Source organism: Diplotaxodon limnothrissa, linkage group LG9, assembly GCF_057381915.1.
Source record: "Diplotaxodon limnothrissa isolate DT_005_m linkage group LG9, D_limnothrissa_male_GT1.1, whole genome shotgun sequence".
In the NCBI taxonomy this organism is placed as follows: Eukaryota; Metazoa; Chordata; class Actinopteri; order Cichliformes; family Cichlidae; genus Diplotaxodon; species Diplotaxodon limnothrissa.
Genome location: NC_140604.1, coordinates 30,640,538 through 30,659,433, shown reverse-complemented (window position 1 = coordinate 30,659,433; position 18,896 = coordinate 30,640,538). Strand labels below are relative to the sequence as shown.

At 40.6% G+C, this 18,896-nt stretch overlaps 1 protein-coding gene across 1 annotated transcript in view; it reads right to left on the bottom strand.

Annotated features, from left to right (window-relative positions):
• Positions 1–18,896, bottom strand: part of ofcc1 (orofacial cleft 1 candidate 1) — an 80,505-nt gene that overhangs the window by 37,912 nt on the left and 23,697 nt on the right. The window contains exons 15-16 of the mRNA XM_085362500.1: positions 13,441–13,532; positions 11,498–11,643 (exon numbers count right to left, since the gene is read on the bottom strand). Coding sequence (XP_085218626.1) covers positions 11,498–11,643; positions 13,441–13,532 — 238 coding nt within the window. The remainder of the gene's footprint in view (positions 1–11,497; positions 11,644–13,440; positions 13,533–18,896) is intronic.

Sequence of the window (18,896 nt, the reverse complement as noted above, 5' to 3'; positions counted from 1 at the left end):
TTCATGCACAGGTGACCACATAAAGCAAGATTACTGAAACAGAACAAAGGTGTTGACTTTGTTCAGTCGATTTGGAGGTTATGACAATCACTTTGAATAATGATGCAAATCCTTCCTCCTCTTTCTGTTGCATACTATTCAGAAGCTTATTTCCATCACGACAGCCATGCAGTAAACATTAAAGGTAGGGAAATGTAGTATTCAAACTGGCACACACACGCATACAATTGCCAACATATACACAAGTGCTCTCTCTTTTTTTCCCCCTCACTAACACACCAAAGACACGCAAACAGATAGGAATCCCTTTCAGCGGTGCTCAGCTTCCCTCAGCACCTCTGCCTCCTATGTGCCGCCCTTTGTCAGGCCTGCTCAACTATTCCCTTTCATAAGGAGTGCACAGATGGAGCAGTGGAGGCAGGAGCAAAGGAAAGGAAAGGAAAGGAAAGAAAAGGAAAGGAAATACCCTAACATAAAAACCTGACATTTCACATTTGTGTATACCTATAGGTGTGCATTTACAACATTCGTTGACTTTTGTTCAATATAATTTGCACATGTCAACAAGCAGTGATAGTGATGACTCCTAGCATTCGCCTGATAGTAATTAGAACAAGACTTAAAGTAGGTGTTTACAGTAGAGCTATGGCGAGGATCACACAATGTGACTTAAGGCATATGCCTGTGGACATCCCCATGTCTCACCACTGTGTCCCAGAGCACAGTTGGAATTCACTTTGTAGTGTGTATCTAGGGAAAATGGTACATTGCCTAAAGACGAAAAACCGAATCAATTGTATTGCTCTCTCACCCCCATTACCAAATGTGGGCTAGACTTGCATCAAAATGTACAAGTGCATTGTGTTCCCTGCTTCTACTAATACGAAAATGTGGAGCCTCACATAGTTTTGTTCGAACCCAGAGATAATTTTGGCCGTCGCTGTGAGGTGTGAAGTGTGAAATTATCTGAAGTTGAATCAAGTTTCCTCAGTGGATGCTATTTAGAGCAGTGGTATATTTTGCTGTACATGTGGGAAAAGTTGGAATTCATTGAAAAAAAAAAAAAGGTGCTCAGTCAAGAGTTTGGGCTGATAAATGTTCGAGCTTGGCTGAAATAACATTTATCCTGTTGGGCTAAATGTGTCATGAAAGTCTGTTATCACTCAGCTCTCTGTTTGAGATCTTAAACTAAAGTATACTCCACTGCGAATAAACTGCGTGTTTCCTGTGTGAAACCACTGGTTGCTCATGCACACAGAGTAAATATATATATTTATTCAGCCAAAGTCTTTGTTTACTATCACTGAAAAAGATCCAATTCAGTGCTTTTATACAAGATTTGGAGTTAAAACGCAGATAGAAAGATGATGTCTTAGCAAACGCATCTCATGCTTCTCCACAAAAGCACTTCCAGCTTTATCGCAACTTCACTGTGTTGTACAAAAAATGCTCTCCAAATCCCTGTAAACGCAGTGTGTCGCAGACACAGGCGAGATGCTACCCTGTCAACTGGCATCGCGCAGAAACAGCAAACACAATCTGACGTCCATCTTTCATGTAATGAAGATATTGATGATGCATGAAAGAGGAATATTTTTAGACGTCTTCACGAAGCGGCCCCTTCTAAAGGAAACCGGTAACATGATGTGAAATCTGTTATCCCGACTGAATTGATTTCATTATGGCACCTCCAATTACAAAAGTATAATACAGAAAAATAGGGGAAGGCAGCGGGCGGACGTGTGGGATTTTTATCTCGCAGGGATGAAGGATGTTTCATTTCAATATCACAGCCTGTCCTCTGAATGGCTGATAGTATGTGGCACAGTGGCCAAGTGATGAAACCAACCATTTCAACAGGCATGCATGGGACATAATACTATATTTTAATTGTAGTTTTAATGCTTTTGTGAAATCTGGGCCAGAAGCTGTTTGCTCATTATCTTAGTTTTGATATGTTTGTTCTTCATACCCGTGTCATCAAAGCATATTGCAAAAGGACGCATCATCCACTCCAAATCTTTCCTGAGTGTGCCAAGGCCTGTAAATCAGATTTAACTAGCGTGTTTCTGTCAGAAGCATCTCCTGGACTGGTTTTCCCAGGCTGGTGTCCCTTAATGTTGTACGCTATGACAACAAACAGACGCTACGCTCTTAAAAATAGCACAAAGCGAAAAGCAAGTAGTGACATGCATTATACCTTGAAGACGGCACGGGTAATACGAGATGGAAGGGTGGATGGGGGAGGGAGTACAGTGGGGTGTTCCATTTAAAATAGCACACTTATGGTGTGAAGGCTCCAGGGCTGTAGGGAGTAAAGGTAACCCGCAGATTCCCTCTGCGTAGCCCCGATGGCTTAAACCCTCCAGTGTCAGACCACTTAAAGTCTTGGACTTATCCCTTTATTCGGAGGATTAAGATATTTTCTGTCACTTTCTTATTTAGGCCACCGGCATTGTTTTTAAATTCCCACACTTCTTTTCCCACCTAGTCGATGAACGGTTTGCTGTTGGGGAAACAGAGAAAGCAAAAAAAAAAAAAAAAAACCCACTGTGAAAATAGACTTAAGAGATTGACAGATAATGTAATTGTTTTCTTAGTGGCCCAGATGCATAAGTGTTGTGGTGATTATGGAAGTGTGATTATCTCTGTCAAGAGATAGGACTCAAGATACCACATCTTTGTTTATATTTCATTTTTGAGGAACGCTGATAATGCATTTGTTTTGAATTAGGAGTGTATCTGTCATCTGTCCTACGTGCGTTACACAATCAGGTCTAAGGCGTTGCTAGGGCTTGGAACGTGGTGAAAGGTTTTTGGTAATCTGAAAGAAACTTATAGGTCATCATGTCAGCCTTGTCACCTGTGTTTGCAGTACCCATGTGATACATCGAGAGCTTAGAGGCATTGCTGGCTAATGACGGTTGCAGACACAGGTAGTGGCAAAATGCGTTTAACTGGAATAAAACAAAGAACGCTGTCTATCAGCCAAGAAAAGAGAGAGCAAGTAACTCAGAGAACAATTAGTGAGGGGATAACTGTGTATTTAAAAGTGGTGAGAGCGTCCAGAATAAAACTTGTGCTTTAAGTGGTCTTTCACAAATTTGATTGGCATTGTATATGTGCATCAGTATGCTGTCAGTGTAGATAGTTATGATGGGGCATGTAGAGGGGAAGACCTAAGCTACTAGAGTCCACAAAGCTGAATCAAAACATACCACAGGCATCACACCCAAAGCTGCGAGACTAAACACCTATATCACTTTAGTCAGTCAGTCAGCCCAGCAACAGCATTCAGCATCACTGTCTTAAATTACAACAAAACAAACACAATATGATAAACAAAATGAATAATAAAAGTAATAAATCCTCTTTTGCTTTAGATGTTAAACTAAATGGCCTTTTTGTTTCAATGTTTTGAAACATACTTGTGTAATGTTAACCAGCCATTGCTCACTCCGGGCATGAGATATCTATCATTTTGTCAGAACATTGTTACATTTTACAAGTTGTTGGCACCCAAAAGTAGTTGGGAGCGCTTTGGCTTCTTTAGACTAACTAATTTAGCCTGGCATGCCACCTGCATAATCACTGTTACACACAAAGTAGACACACCAAGGCACTCCCTGGCCTCCCACAGCTGGATACTCCACAAAAACGGGTCCCCAACAGATTATTACTTGTTTCAATTGAATCGCTGCCAAAGCCATCACTGCTCCAGCTTCTTATGTCTTGCTTTTCATTTAACACTTTTTTTTTGCCTTTTGTCCCTGGAAACCAAAGAAGTGGATGTTATCAGTTATATTTGAATACTAATAATTATTTTGACATTTGACTCTAATGCAAGTGATCCTGAAAAGCTTGAAAAGTTCTTGAAGCTGTTTTGCATTTCATGCAAGTGGTTTCTTTAGTTCTGTAGGAGATCTATAATGCGAGTGCAAAAAAATCACAATAAAGAATTATTAACTAAAACTGCCAAATAAGTTTCAGAAGTTTGTGTAAATAAAATTCACGTGTATGCATTTCAATTATGTGAACAAACGTATTTATTTTTAAATTTTATTCATGCAGAAGTACAGATGTTTATTGCAGTTCTGGCACTGAAGCAGTGCTTTGCACAGGTGGGCCAAATATAATGCACGAAGCTTACAAAGTGGAAACCATAAAGAAACACGCTCCCACAAGATGTATTAAATGATAATTATTGGTTTCTAAGCTGGTATCATTTTCCAAAGCACCTCGAACGTGTATGTGTGTGTGCACAATAACAACTTGGACAGAGCATCTCTCTGTGCCTGTAAGGCTTTTAGATAATTGAGTCATTTTATATCATCTTGTGAGAACTTTTATTTATACAAGGAAAAAAAAGAATCAGAAAGCATGAAAAAAAAAATGCATCGGATACAACTTTGTGCTCACTCTTTCTCTCGTACTCCCTCCTCTCATTTGTTTTTTTTTCTTTGCTTTATTTTTTTCCAAGTGAAACTACCTTAACATGTTGAGGTTTTATAAGCACATTTATTTATTTATTTATTTTGCAAATCTGCCAAAGAGTATATACATACCCTAAACGAGCTCCATTGACAAAACTGGAGCACAGTGGCAGGTATTTGGAGTCAATTGCCATGTAATAAAACCTGTACACATCAGAATTAAAAATCAAGCCAATTACTTGCAATTAAACAGAAGTTATGGAGAACAGAATTTTAAAAAGTAAAAATATCTATGATACATTCATAGATGAGAGGTATAACAACAGCTCTACAAGTCAAACCATGTAACCGTCTCATATCTCATATTTGTGGATAAACTAGTCTTAGATCATGAGCCATAATTTAGCAACTTGACTCTTGCATTGCCTAAACTCCTCCTGCAAAAACATTTTGGCCTCCTCGCACACATTGGAATAGTTTAGATGCATAAATGAGGTAGCTGTTTCATTGCTGAGCAACATGTGGCGTTTTTATGGAGTGCCTGACTTAGCACGAGAGGGAATTAAAAATGGAAATGGCAGGTCCCTTGGTGCACCATAAAGTAGGGTGGAAACATTTCAAATGCAGATGCACCTGGGATGGACAAACACATACTGACTTTGCGAGTGCTACACACACACACACACACACACACACACACACACACACACACACACACACACACACACACAAATGGTGCAACTACCACCACCCTTGTGCTCAACAATGAAGAACAGGTTGTTGTTTTCTCGCTCTCTCTCTAGATTTTTGGGGGGCGCTGAGAAAATACAGATATGGGTGCCAGTGGATGTGCAACACAATAAGCGATAAATGCAGAACAAATAAATGTTCCACATCCATCCATTCAGCAATCTGTGTGAGGTGTACAGGGACGGGTGCTGCAGAATGTATGTATGGCCCTCCAGAGAGTTGCATCAGTATTTAAATGGATTTCACTTTTTTGACCTTGCTTCATAACTGCAGGACATTGTCACCAGAGAGATAGAGACAGGATGGAGAGGGAAAGATGGAGAAAATGAGAGGCAGAGAAGTGAGATAAAGACGGAATTAACAGGAGGGAGGGAGAGGAAGAAAGGAAATAATAAAGAGCTATAGAGTCTAACTGTGCGGGTACGCAGAGATCAATTAAGTGAGTGCTAAAGACAAAAAGCAAAGATGATGTTTGACTTGAAGACGTGGCCTGAAATGCCTTTTGGAGTAGGAGTCTGTAACTCTCAAACCACTTTTTTTCCAATCCCAGGCTTTGTTACAATACATTACCACTAATGGGGGCCAATTATGTTCAATGATGTAATGTTTTGTTATTGATTCAAATGCTTCATTCAAAGGAATCCAGCCTCAACACAAATATGGATTAACAAAGATCATGTTTTTTTTATAGATACTATAACTGTAACTGTCTCCAAGCAAATATAAGAAGAAGGTAAATGCCTGTCAGGCCTGCTCCACCTTTGTTTATTGCTGATAATAATAGCTAAAACGTGTGCAGATGACATCATGCATATATATATATATACAAATGCTGCAGTAGGCAACTGCAACTTCTGATTACATCGGCATCCAGAGAGCTTGTCAGTTATAGTATCAGAGCTGCCTGTCAGTAATATTTTCCTAAGAGTTCACATTTATTTGCACAGGACACAGTCCATTAGTGCATGTTTGTGCTACAGTGCATTGGCTGTTACATAGCTGCATGTAAAACTTGTAATTTCTGGAAGAGTTATGTGTTTATATAACGCTGGGGAACTAGTGATTACAGATATAAAAGAAAAAAGGAAGAGCGTAAGTTAAGTGCCATCTCTGGCTTAGCTCTATTTTTTCAAGTGCACACAAAGGCCTCATGCACAAATCATATGCGATTACTCATATATTCTTACATATAGCTCCTGCCACTTTTCAGTATCTGACACCTCCCCTCTTTCCCACGTGTCAGTGTGAAGCGCATTCATTTGACCCAGACCACCAATGGGACCGCAGTATGCGCCCACTGATGCACACCATCAGTGTGAATTAACCAATCATATTGCAGTGTTAGTCTGTCAAGGATGTGACAGCTCTGATTTCCATAAAGGAAGCGGCATGTTGATTTTGCGAGTATGTGTCTGTGAGATCTGAAAGTGACCCAGGGCACGTCTGGCCACTAAAAAAACCCCTAACATGTGCACTCGGGCCGTGGTAGCCAGGGGCCACTCTTTCACACATGCAAGCAGGTACTTGGGCATGCAGAAGCGCAGACACTTCCCTGCCCTCTCAGTACAGGAAAGAGCCCTGGAAAGCGCTAGAGAGGGGTGACTAGCACCACCATGTCTCCACCCACTTATCCTACCAGTATTACATCAGAATTTATTGACCCTTGCACAGAGTTGTGATTCGTAGCTGCAGTTTGCAGAGGATTGACAGCCTGAAACTGGGTGTTATTTCAGGTGTTTTTCTGCCTTTTTTCTGTACACAACTTCAGGCTCGGCTTTCTTTCTCTCCACGACAGTTGCTGGTCTTTCCCAGGCGTGCGGCACTGCGGGGTTGCACGTTACCCTTGTTATAAACACGTAAAATAGAATAACACTTAACTTGGAATCTTATATTTGAGCGAGGAAACATACTCAAACAGATGGAGGGCACAGAATGATAGAGACACAGAGATACACATCAGGGACGCTCCTATAGGCTCGGTTGGGGGAAACGGGTGGAGAGGAACGTTGGTCCCCAACGAGGCGAGTTAACTGGGGGAAATTAGGTCAGTGTGTTCCCTCTGACTCCACAGCAAGAGCAGGCTGTGCGTGTGTGTGTGCGTGTGTGTGTGTGTGTGTGTGCGTGTGTGTTTTCCAGTGCACCTACAGTATAACACTCCACCACTATAGCAACATACTGTGCTACACAATCAAGGTCTGCTCCTGATTTCGTGTGTGTGTGTGGATTTGTGTACCTGTTTGAGACTTATTAGCATATGAGCTACTGTGCTACCAAAAGTTCAACCTAACTTTAATCTAGTTCACTGTCACCGCAGTGGCTTCTTCCTTCCTTGAGTCCAGACTTAACGGTGGTGTTTAATAGCTGCAGCAATAACAGCTGAAACTGTATTTATTATTATTCATTCAACTTATCTAACTGAGACGACAAACAAGCATGTAACTAATCATGGCATCATAATTAGCAGCAAAATAGTTCAGATTTTGAAACAACTAGATAAAGGTTAAGCGACATTTATCCCCAGATGACCAAACAGCATTTTGTAATAAAAGCTTTGGGGACAGATGGGGACAGTTCTGCAGCCAGTTGTCCTCCAGAGAATGAAAACGCTCTCTGCTACCTTCAACACAGCTTTGTCTTCACTGTCGCTCTTCATGTTTCCCGATCAGGACGAGTCACACATACTATAATTGATATGAGATTTAGGGGATATATTTCAGTGTAATTAGAATCTTGATAATTGGACTAATTAGATCTAATTGCTATATGAGAATGACTTTGATTAAAACAGGTTTCTCTCCTCAAAACGAGAGTAGGAAAAAAAAAACAGTTGGGTGACATTGATGAGGTATAATACGACACTATAGCAATTTGATAATAATCATGTAAGTATGTGGTACACTACATAGGAAGAGGGTATATATTATCAGATAACAACTAATAGTAATTATTATTATTAGTAATAATTCGTCAATATCACACATGATGAGGTTTGCACAGGTCGAATGTGAGCTACCATTAGTATCTCATCACCGTGCTGAGTACACAAAATGTAAAGTAGTCTTTAAAGTGTAAAATTAATTCAGCATGTTTATCCTCGACCAAAAGCATTAAATTGGCCCGATCGAATTACAACAGCCATATTGAATCAGGTTCTTTGATTTTGCTCAGTGCTATTCTGTGAGAAAAAAAGAGGAGTATTGAAAATTACACTTGTAGACATCAAATAAACTGGAGGGTCGGCTGGAGTCTTTCAAGCGTGTTCAAACAGATATCAGCGGCACAGTAACGCTTGACAAAAAGATCATTCCTGACATGTTTTCAGACTTTTTCATTTGCCCAGAACTAATTTGCAATTGTCAATACCTGCAGTTTTTTAAAAAAAGTGCATAGCATAGTGTTTTCTTTGATTTTCGACTTCATTATTTTTTTTTTTTTCTATGCCTTTTTAGATCACCAGCGTGGAAATGTGAAAACAATTACACAAGAAAGCCTGATCCTCACCCAATGAAACAAAGACTTTAAATAAAAAATATACATGTGTGTACTATAATATATAAACAATCATATCCATTGGAAACATCTCCTCCCAAAAGATGTACTTTGCAGTATTTCTGTCAAAGTAGATGACGTTGTCACCATTTGGAATAAAAAAAACTTTTACATAAAACCTCTAGTAGTTTTCATTCGTGTCGACTTGGTTCTACTTGTATCAGTATTATGTTTTTATGTAGTTGATACATTAAAAAAAAATTTTTTTTAATTTAATTTACAGTCCCACCTGTAACGCACACACAGTCTAATGTATTTAGTATTTAGTATTTATTTATTTATTGTCATTGTCAAGAACAATGAAATTGCGTTTGGGGCTTCCATACAACCCAAAAAAAAGAAGAAAATAATAAATACCCCTTAAAACCCAAGTGTACATATTTAACCCAGTGTGACTCCAATGCAATAAGACAATCCTTAGCAATAATGTTCGTAGAAATTCAGACAAAGACCTGAGAAACATGACAAAATACAACAATGCAACCCATTCAATATTATTGTACTGTGAGATATGATATCAGATATGATAGTTATCTAAGCACTTGTATACAGGTCCCATACATACTGCAGATCTCTTTAAGACATTAGCCCACTTCATTCCAATTCATCGCGCTGCATTTATTTTACTTGATGAATAAAGTGCTCCTGACTGCGACACATAAATGAATGCACTATGTTAAACCGCTCGTGTGATTCTCCGACTGTCTGAACTGAATCTTACTGTTTCAAAGTCTTTGCTTAATAATGCATGAGCATCTGATTTGCACGTTTGTGTCAGGATGCCTTATAAAAATCTCAATGAGCTCAGTCTCTTGTGGCTCAATAGATGGCAGTAATATCCCTCAATCACTTCAGTATGATTCCTTTCCTCAGTTAAAATACAAGAATATACAGGCAAGTGTGTGTGTGTGTGTGCATACTCTACTCGCTTGCATAGTCAAAAAATACTGTACACACCCTCTGTCTCTCACATTCGTCTACAGATGCACATAAACACAGACACAGAGATAAAAACCCGAGCTCCCAAAATGCCAAAAGACGACGCGGGGCGAGATGACATCATTAAGGCAAAATAAATAAAAAAATATCTGTAAATAATCCCTTTTGTCGGCATCTCTGTCAGTCCTCAGGTAATGTAGACAAACCCAGAATAAGTCAAACAACACAGCGGGAGAGACAGATGAGAGACTGCTGCGTCTTTAACGTGAAAGCCAGCACTGCCACTGTATCTTTCTAATAGTCTGATTAGGTGAGGGCAAAAAAATAAAATAAAATTATCAGCCTTTAGCTCAAAGATACTGTAATGTGTGTGCTTGTAAAGATGAAATCAATAGCAGCAGCACCTTCACAGGGCATCAGGGAACAGCCAAGTCTCCAACTCAATACAATCCGTACCTATAACTGACAGAAATGTCTCATCTCACCGAACCCAGCAACTGCTCAGAGGTAAAAAGCGGCACTATGAATAATCGTGAAAACCATTTAATTGTGTCCCTTTGTGCGCAGTCTGCCCGGGCTCTGTGTTCATTTTTTATTTTTTTTTGTATTCACTTTCCCTCAAGATAGTCTCTATGTCGTCATTTGTTGGCAGGATACGCTGGTAATCATTTGAATTCCCTCAGTATGTTCAGAAGATGTCAGGGAGTAGTCTCTGATCTTGTTTAATATGTGACCAGCAGCTATAAATTACAAACTCCCAGAAATGAGGAAACATGGGTACTTTTAAATCTCCAGGGAGCGCTCGCTTTATGTCTCTCTTGCACATACATACAGTAGACTCTCTCGCTGTCTTTACTCTCCCCCCCCCCCCCAGTGCAGTAATGGTAATCTCCTCCCCTCAATTTAGTTGACATTCAAATAAAAACAAATACCTGAGACTTTTCTTGTTGAAATAAGCAATTTTGCTCTCAGTCTGTTTTGATGCTCCATGGGCATGCGGGTGCTACCTGGATGCTTTTAGCAAATTTGGCCGAGGTGTTTGAAATTCGGCGCTCTGTTTGTATTTCATACATTCTTGTTTTCTCATTAAAATCAAATGCTGTGAGCCACAATAAAGATGAAACGTAATTTCCACGCATTTTTGCAGAGGACTGGGAGACAACAACAACAAAAATTCACGGGGACATTATTGTTGTAGCTTGAGCAGCGTTTGGTTTGGCTTTAAATGCGACACTGTCACAAAGCAAATTAGCTGAAATACGACTGATTATTTTGTCCTGAAAAGCAAAGCACAAAGAAACACTGACTGTTGATTGTGCAGTCTTGAGATCTAAGTCAAATGTAGGCAAGTACAGATTTAATTAACAGACAAAAGAGGACTTGTGACTTCTGAAAGTATCAAATATAAAAATGATAGTATTGTGGGCAGCTGAATTTCTGTGATTCCTCACCAAATTCTTATGGAGTGCTTTCCTTTCCTTCGGGACAGATGAGGCCACCAGGCTCTGGAAATTGCTTTGAGTGTGCCTTGTTTATGTTGGGAAATTAAAATTGAGTTATATGCGATTTAAGCTATACCACATACAAACTCATTTGGATTTCCCTCGAAAGACACTCGACTACTTTATCTATATCTGTTAAGGAGGTGTTCTAGGCACGTCTTGTTGTCAGAGTCTGTCTGGTTGATGCTGTACATTTCAGCGTCTGTGAGGCACAGAAACCACTTGTCACCCACGTTTTTCTTTCTTTTGCTTTTTTTTCTTTTCTTTCCCCCACACATTTGAATTTTGCAAGGCTGAGCCGGGATAATGAGTGGTGAGACTTACCGTAGGGAGAATGTATACTCCTCCATCTCCTCCGCGGAGAGGTTCTCCATTGAAGGCTGCATCTTCTGTTTGTCTGCCTGCCGAGGCGGTGCACTTCTGCCGCTCATGCTGGGGCCACAGCTATTTGTCTTCTTGATTGGCTTCTTCTGTGAGGAGCAGAAATCGGGGAGAACACATGCGGATGTCATTTGTAATCAAAGCAGGAAACAGGCCTCTGAATTTATCTTGGGGGATGCACACGGTGACAGTGACAGTGTGCGTGGCGCTTTGGAGCCTCTCCTATATCTCACCCGCGCCTCAATTGACACGAGACAAGAATGACGGCAAAATCGCATACGGCATGCCATCCTTCAACTTGAGTTCATTTGGGAAACATGCGTACAGTGATGGTGGCGTTAAATATGTGATATTTGAGCAGCTGGCACTGTTTTTTTCCACACAAGTCGTTTACTGTCATCGTCATAAACACAGTCAAATGGAGTTAGGAAGTGGGGTTTTAAATTTTTCACTAAGGTACTTGGGAGCAGATATTATTTGTTAAGCCGCCAACATGTTAACGGCTTGCTTTCCCTGGCCGTGTCAGCCCTGCCTGTGTTGCCCTTGGGTGGGCTTAGTGCCTTTCTGCTTGAAGTTGTGAAATACACACTGATGTATGTTAATGAGACCCACAGTTTGGAATAAGCAAGCTGCCTCTTTTTTCCACCCCTTTCTGACTCTACCTCTCTCCGTTTTATTTTTTATTTTTTTCTTCATCTTCCCTTTCCTCCATCCCTCTCTGTCTCTCCCTCTGAGATAAACTAGGCCCAGGAAGTAGTAAATGGGCAGAGTCCCATAAAAGCTCCATCCGTTTTCATAGGGCAATCTTTGCCAAAGCAAGCTTGGATTCCAGAGTGATGATCACAATAAAAAGGTGGAAAAGAGTGAGAGAAAAAGGCAGAGAGACGGGGGGGGGGGGGGGGGGGGGATGCAGGAGATATACCACAATGTTCTCCAGTGTCTCCACACAATAAATTTAATGCAATACCTTAAGAGTGGATTCCGTATATAGCTGAATTCCTGCCCTGTGGGCAAAGTGGTCGCCTGGAGAAAATTCATTTTAATTAGGCCTGCACTGCAGGTTGAAGGGCTGAAATCTGATCCCTAGCGCTTCCAGGCTGGGGCAGGTTGGAGATCACTCCACTTAATCATTAGACAACTGGGTTCCAACCAAGACATTTGACAGAGTTAGCAAGGTTTTAAAGATAGGCCAAGAGGGGAAGGAAAAACATGGTCTGCAGAGGCTGCAGAGATATAAAACCTCATATCAACAAACTCATTTATTTAACAGGTCATCCCTGATTAATGGTGGTCCAAAGAGCCTCTTGTACATCAGCAGGAGGAGGTTAGTAGGAATAAAGACGGGCAAGAAAGGGTGGTGGGTATATGTGTTTGAGAGAAGGAGGCTTGATGTTGTTCATAGGCGTCTAACTACCTCAACAATAACATCACAACAACAAAAGGCCGCAGCAGAGGCACAATGGAAGGGGCGGACCGGGAGGCAGCAATGCCAGATCAGCACATAGAGTAATTTTGCAATTACCACTTCAAAGTATGGCAGGTAACACGCAGGCTTTGATTAATTTAGCTTAAGTCGTCTGTAGCCCAGGAAGAGGCGTGTTTAGAACGGTTTGGAGAAGAAGAAAAAAAGGCGAGGCCTGGCTAGCGTTGCTGATTTCACACAATTTGAGCTGCTTTGGCTTGTCAAGCAGATCAAAACTGGCTTTGAAGGCTGAAAAATACCTGTTAGTGTGAAATGTATTTTGACAAATCTCAGATAATAAGCCGGGGAGGTGCGCGCAAGGCCGCAGAGAGGGGCGGGAAGGAAAGGGAGGGAATGGAAGGGGAAAGCAGAAAGGGTGCTCATTTTAAGGGTGGGAACACTTCCCCTTAAATCACAGTGTTACCTTGTAGTGATTCCCACCCTCTGCTTTCTCCCTGCATGGATCACTCTTCTCTCCGGTGCTTCCAGAAATGGCTCCTGATGAGAAATTCTTGCCTGCACGCCCAAAAGAGAAATAATGTGCAGTAAGTGTAAAGAGGAAAAGAATATTTAAGGTTGTTTTCTCTTGCATACCACACTTTATCATTATAATTTCAGGCCTGAGTAATATTAATACACATATAATAAAAAAAGGGGAAGAAAAAATATATAGGGAGATACAGTAAGATATATAGATATGGATATATATGCAATTACAAATGATGAAAAATCAAAAAAATAAATTAAATTTTGGTTATGATACATTTTCACACATTTTCCCATCATTTCCCTTCTTCTGAAGTGTTTTTCATCCTCCATTTCTTTTTCTCTTTTCTCTGTCTCGCATTTTTTTTCTTGCTGTAATTTAAATGGTAAGCCGCCAGATGTGTGTCTCATGCTTGAAGAGTCGAAGATCTGCATTATTTAGCATATTAACATTCACAGAATTTAAAAAAGGGTTCCTGCTTTGCCTGGAGGTTGCAATTAAGTAAACCTTAGCTTGATACATGTAAAAATCTCACTATGTGAAACTTTTTTTTCCCCCCGTGGAACCAATCACATCTATATACTACATATGGAAGCCTCAGCAATGATATAATTTTTCTCCTGCTGTGGGATTAAATATATCAGTAATAATAACTTAAATATTAGCCACACATCAGAAATCCTCCTGACAGCTAAATTTTTACTGCATTTAAATGGCAGGAAGATTCTGCTCACCTCTATTTTTCACAGAGTCTGAAATCAGATTTCACACTGATGTAGTTTTTAATTACCACCCCTTTGCTGGTAAACATTTGCCCTGGTGTTATAGTTATTCTATTCTCAGGATAAAATTTTTATTTCTACATTATAAAGACGTTACATAACCGTGTACTCAGTTGTGTGGTCACATCAGGGCTTGGGATAAACACACTTGCCAGCCACAAGATTAAAACAGCAGGTGACTAGAACTGACCACTTTGTTAAATGCAATGTTTTGCTCTCTTTCTTGTTAGTCACTGCAGGCCAGGCCCTTTCTGGTTTCAGTGACCCCCTCCAGAAGACTCTAAGCCAAAAAGTGCTCAGTAATGACTCAAACAAGGAGAATAAGAGCCTGAGAAATATACCTGGTCTTTCAAACTCCCTTGTTACCAATCCAATCGAGCATTCACAGTATGCACAGAGACTCCACCCCTGCAAACCACAGGAACTAAAGGATCTAAACACCATGGGACACTTTCAGACATCCTCTGTGCCAGTTTTTACTGGTTAGAACTGGTTTGGTGGCATGAAAAGAACTTGCACAATATTAGACAAGTGATTTTAAAGTTGTGTCAAATTGGTGTGTCTTAGTATAAAGAGTATAAAAAAGTACAGGTCTTCAAGTGTCAAAAAATCAAAGAATCTTTTTGTAAACTATAGGATGTTACCCTACCTTGTTTTAAAAAGCATAGTCGGATTAAATAGCACACAGCGACACTGCTGACTTTAGTTTACATTGGACAGAAGTCTTTTTAATGTTGCACATGAGCACTATGTCTGTGCTCATGTGCAGACAGTCTGAGTCAGAACAATGCAATGCTCTCACACACAAATACACACACCCCTCATACTCTATTAGCTGAAGCATCAACCACATAAACTCACAGACTTGGACCACCGTGGATTAGGATCTTTTCAGAGACTGTACTATCACACACACACAAACACGAACTTATTACACTAGGCCCCACTTGCTTACGCTCAGACGCTATGGAACGAGAATCAGTGCGGAGGCAGCATCGACAGCTCTGACAGCTAAAGGCTACGTCCATGAACTGAGTGCTAGAGCTGCCACAACTCCAGCCTCCCTGGGCACCCAAGGCCAACAACAAACTCCTTGTTTTCCCCCCTGTGCTCTGAGCTATAAGACCAGAACACATACTCATCCACTGCACACACACACACACACACACGCACACACACTCTGTATTGATGCACCCACACACAAAAAGGCAAAGATATTAATATGTAGAAACTTGCATATATGGACAAACATTTTCCAGGGTAGAAATGTAAGAGTCTACCTCACAAAACGCATAACTCAACGCGCCTCTTTTCTTTCTTGCTTACACACAAAAACAGGCCAAGTAAAGAGAAAAGCCCGAGGCCTGTAACACCGTCGAGACCCCATCACTGTGTTACTGGTGAGATGGAACCAGACTGAGATGGCAGTTCTTGTTCACCTAGGCCCTTAATTGCCTGATGACTGGTCCAAATTTACAGAGGAATCGAAGGTTAGCAACTCACGGATTACCCTTGAGTCTGTCAGGCTCTCATGTTGAGGTTGCTATGATACGGTGCAGATTTATTGTTGCTTCACTCAAGTTTTTTTTCTTTCTTTCTTGTAATCCATTGCATTTTAATGACTATCAAACACTGCAGTGCATACTAATGTCTAAATAGTTATGTGCCATTATATCAGGAGTTACCGGTAAATTCTGTAGGTCATGCAGGTTAAATCTGTCTACATCGCACCTGCTGAATCAAACACAGCCTTCACTTTTCTGGGAATTCACCTTCCATTGTGTTTGTCCCATGCAGTCTGCTTATACTAAAGTAAAGCTTTAAATGTGTGTTTCTGCATACATTCGGAAGTTGGACATTAACGTTGTCGAATTAATCATCAGGAAGTGGCATGCGGCTGATTGAGAGTTTATGATGTAACATCGCGGTTTGAAATGCTGATGACTGGGAGTGGCCTGGAGGGGGGAAAAAAACATCCTGAAAGTAAAGGGCAATGCTCCAAAAGAGAGATGAGATGAGGAATCCTCGAAATCACCATCTATGCTCAAGGGGATGGATGTTAAGATGCCTTTGTGGGATAAAATAAATAAATGAGTTCAAAAAACGAGAGAAAAAAAAGGAAGCAGTGTCATAGTTACAGCAGACTCATCTGCATGCTCACAGTGATCCACTAAAGGCTATCATGAAACAAGATGCTAATCTAATTAGTCATTTGGGTTCAAGTAAACCCATACTAACTGGATCATTCAGTTAATGCGAAAGGTCACTTAACCCATTGTGCCTCCAGCCGATCACTGCGGTAAAAAGCCAAATACACTCCGTTCTGCTTGGACAAGTCAACTGACGTAAATCAGATTATTACCATCCGATAGCTAATAATAATAATATGAAACAGAAACACATTAATGCCCACATAAAATTGTTTTGATTGAAACTCGTCAGAGTTATAATCTTGGTTTGGGATGTCAGGTTTCGTTCCGTATAGACACCTCACCAACGCTGTGTTTCTTCTGTGGGGATTAATTAACTTAAGGCCCGAGGAATGCAATCTTCAAGTCTCACTGTCAAGCTCTGCACTGTGCAGATTATCGCAATGACAAGAGATCTCCATATACTTGTCCTGACTCAGAGACAAATGGGTAATGAGGAAAATCTAGGCGTTACATGCAGAGAGAAAGTGAGCTCCACGCAGAAGACATCAGAAACAGGGAGGCATGAAATAGGAAAGAAATGTCTGAAAACCCTCAGACTTGACTAAAAACTGAGAAGGAGGTGGGGTAGGGGGGTAATTCGATCCTCTTTTCCTTGCTAAATTGGATTTCCATTTTTGGCTAGGTTAAAGTTGTCCATCCAATCGCTCCATTCAACCTTGACGTATCACCCCATCTGAACACCATAATTCGCTCCAGAGGTAATGCAACATGAACGGATCTGTATGCAAATGAGGCACAAACGTCAGGTCGGCTTAGGGAACGGCGCAGATGAGGTGTTGTGCAGGACACCTTTTGATCCGTTATTTCACTTGCGGATTGGGTTCACTTCCCAAGCAACCTCCTCACCTGTGAGAATGTGCGTGCGCGCGAGTGCGTGTGTGTTGACATCTCTGCCTGCGTGCAAGCCAGAGTTTGAAGCCGTGTGCGGTGAAGAGACCTGGTACCTTTTGCCTTGTGTGGCAGAACATAAATCTCCCATAGTGAGTGCTCCTCTCCCTCCCTCGCTCTCTTTCTTTCTCTCTGGAAAGGCAGTCAGTTCGTTGGGGACACTTCCCTTGTGGGCGTTAGGATCTCTGTGGGGGGTCACAGGTCAGCCAGCGGAGGAAGCGACAAGCTGTGAAATGTAAAAGACCAATTTCTTCCACATGTTTCAGTGCTGGGAGAACACTGCCAAGCTGTCAGCCGGCATCACGTTTAAAATGGGCCAGGGTGCTACCCAGCAGACCTGTCACAACTCATTTGTAATTAAAAAGCCTGTGTGATGTTTAAAGCAGAGCACCCCAGAAACTTTTGAGGACTGTTAAATAAAGATGAGCTGTGCGTGCAAAAAAATAGAAAGAAAGAAAGCGAGAAAAGGAAAAAAAGGCCAGTGTATTAATAACAAAGAAGCTAGCCGGTCGTCTTTGTTGAGGATCAATACCAAATGAGTCTGCACTTGATTTGTGGCAATGGCCAGAATGCTAGATGACTAAAACTAGTATGTTTTTTAAAATAAGGAGATGGACTCTAATATTATCATTATTATTATCAACAAAATCATTAGCCCCAATTAAATGTGGTTATGATTAAATATGTGATTTCAGCATTTTTATCGCTTAGCTCAAACTTTGGACATTGTAAGATTCATACTTATATCACTTCACCCCATTTCAGTAATGAAATGAAGCAAAAACTATATTAACCCGGGCCCTCTACTAATATACCTGGGTTGGACCACCACATAAGCAAGGAAACCATAAAAAAACATTTCTCCTACGTAGCTAAAGGATACCTTAATACCTACGTTGTATGACACAGGATATTATCTCTGCATGCTGTAAAAGGGAAGCAAAGGAGCGCCCATCCCTCACTTAAACATGATTTGCTTGTGTTAAGATTTAAAGAAGTAACTACAGGACACAGGAAGAGGTCACACATACATAAGGGAACACACGAACTCTAAAAGCCTCTCCTTGACTTGAAGCAACAGTAAAGACTGAACCAAGATGAAGTCTCATAACTAAATCTAAAATTTCATCATCTGTTTTATATCTTATCTTCCTAAGGAGAAATCATATAAAATAAAGCTAACCGGATGTTATTGAAATGGTGAGTTGTGGATAAAAAGGCAGATGAAGTTAAGATGGTAATCAGAAATGCATTGCAGCATGTAAGCACCTACTATGTATTGAACTTAAAGAAGGAATTTCAGTCAACTGGCACAAAATTGCTATATAGCTCTTTTTATAGCTCGAACTCGGTAATTATAAGTTAGTCATCCACAGTGAACCAAAGCCAGACCGCAAAACACAGCAATGTGTGTCTTCCAGGTCATGTAAGCATGTAAAATGTTTGGTTTGGCTCAGCTGGACACAGAATATAAAGAAGAAAATGTGGTTATAAATTCCAAAACCTTTGT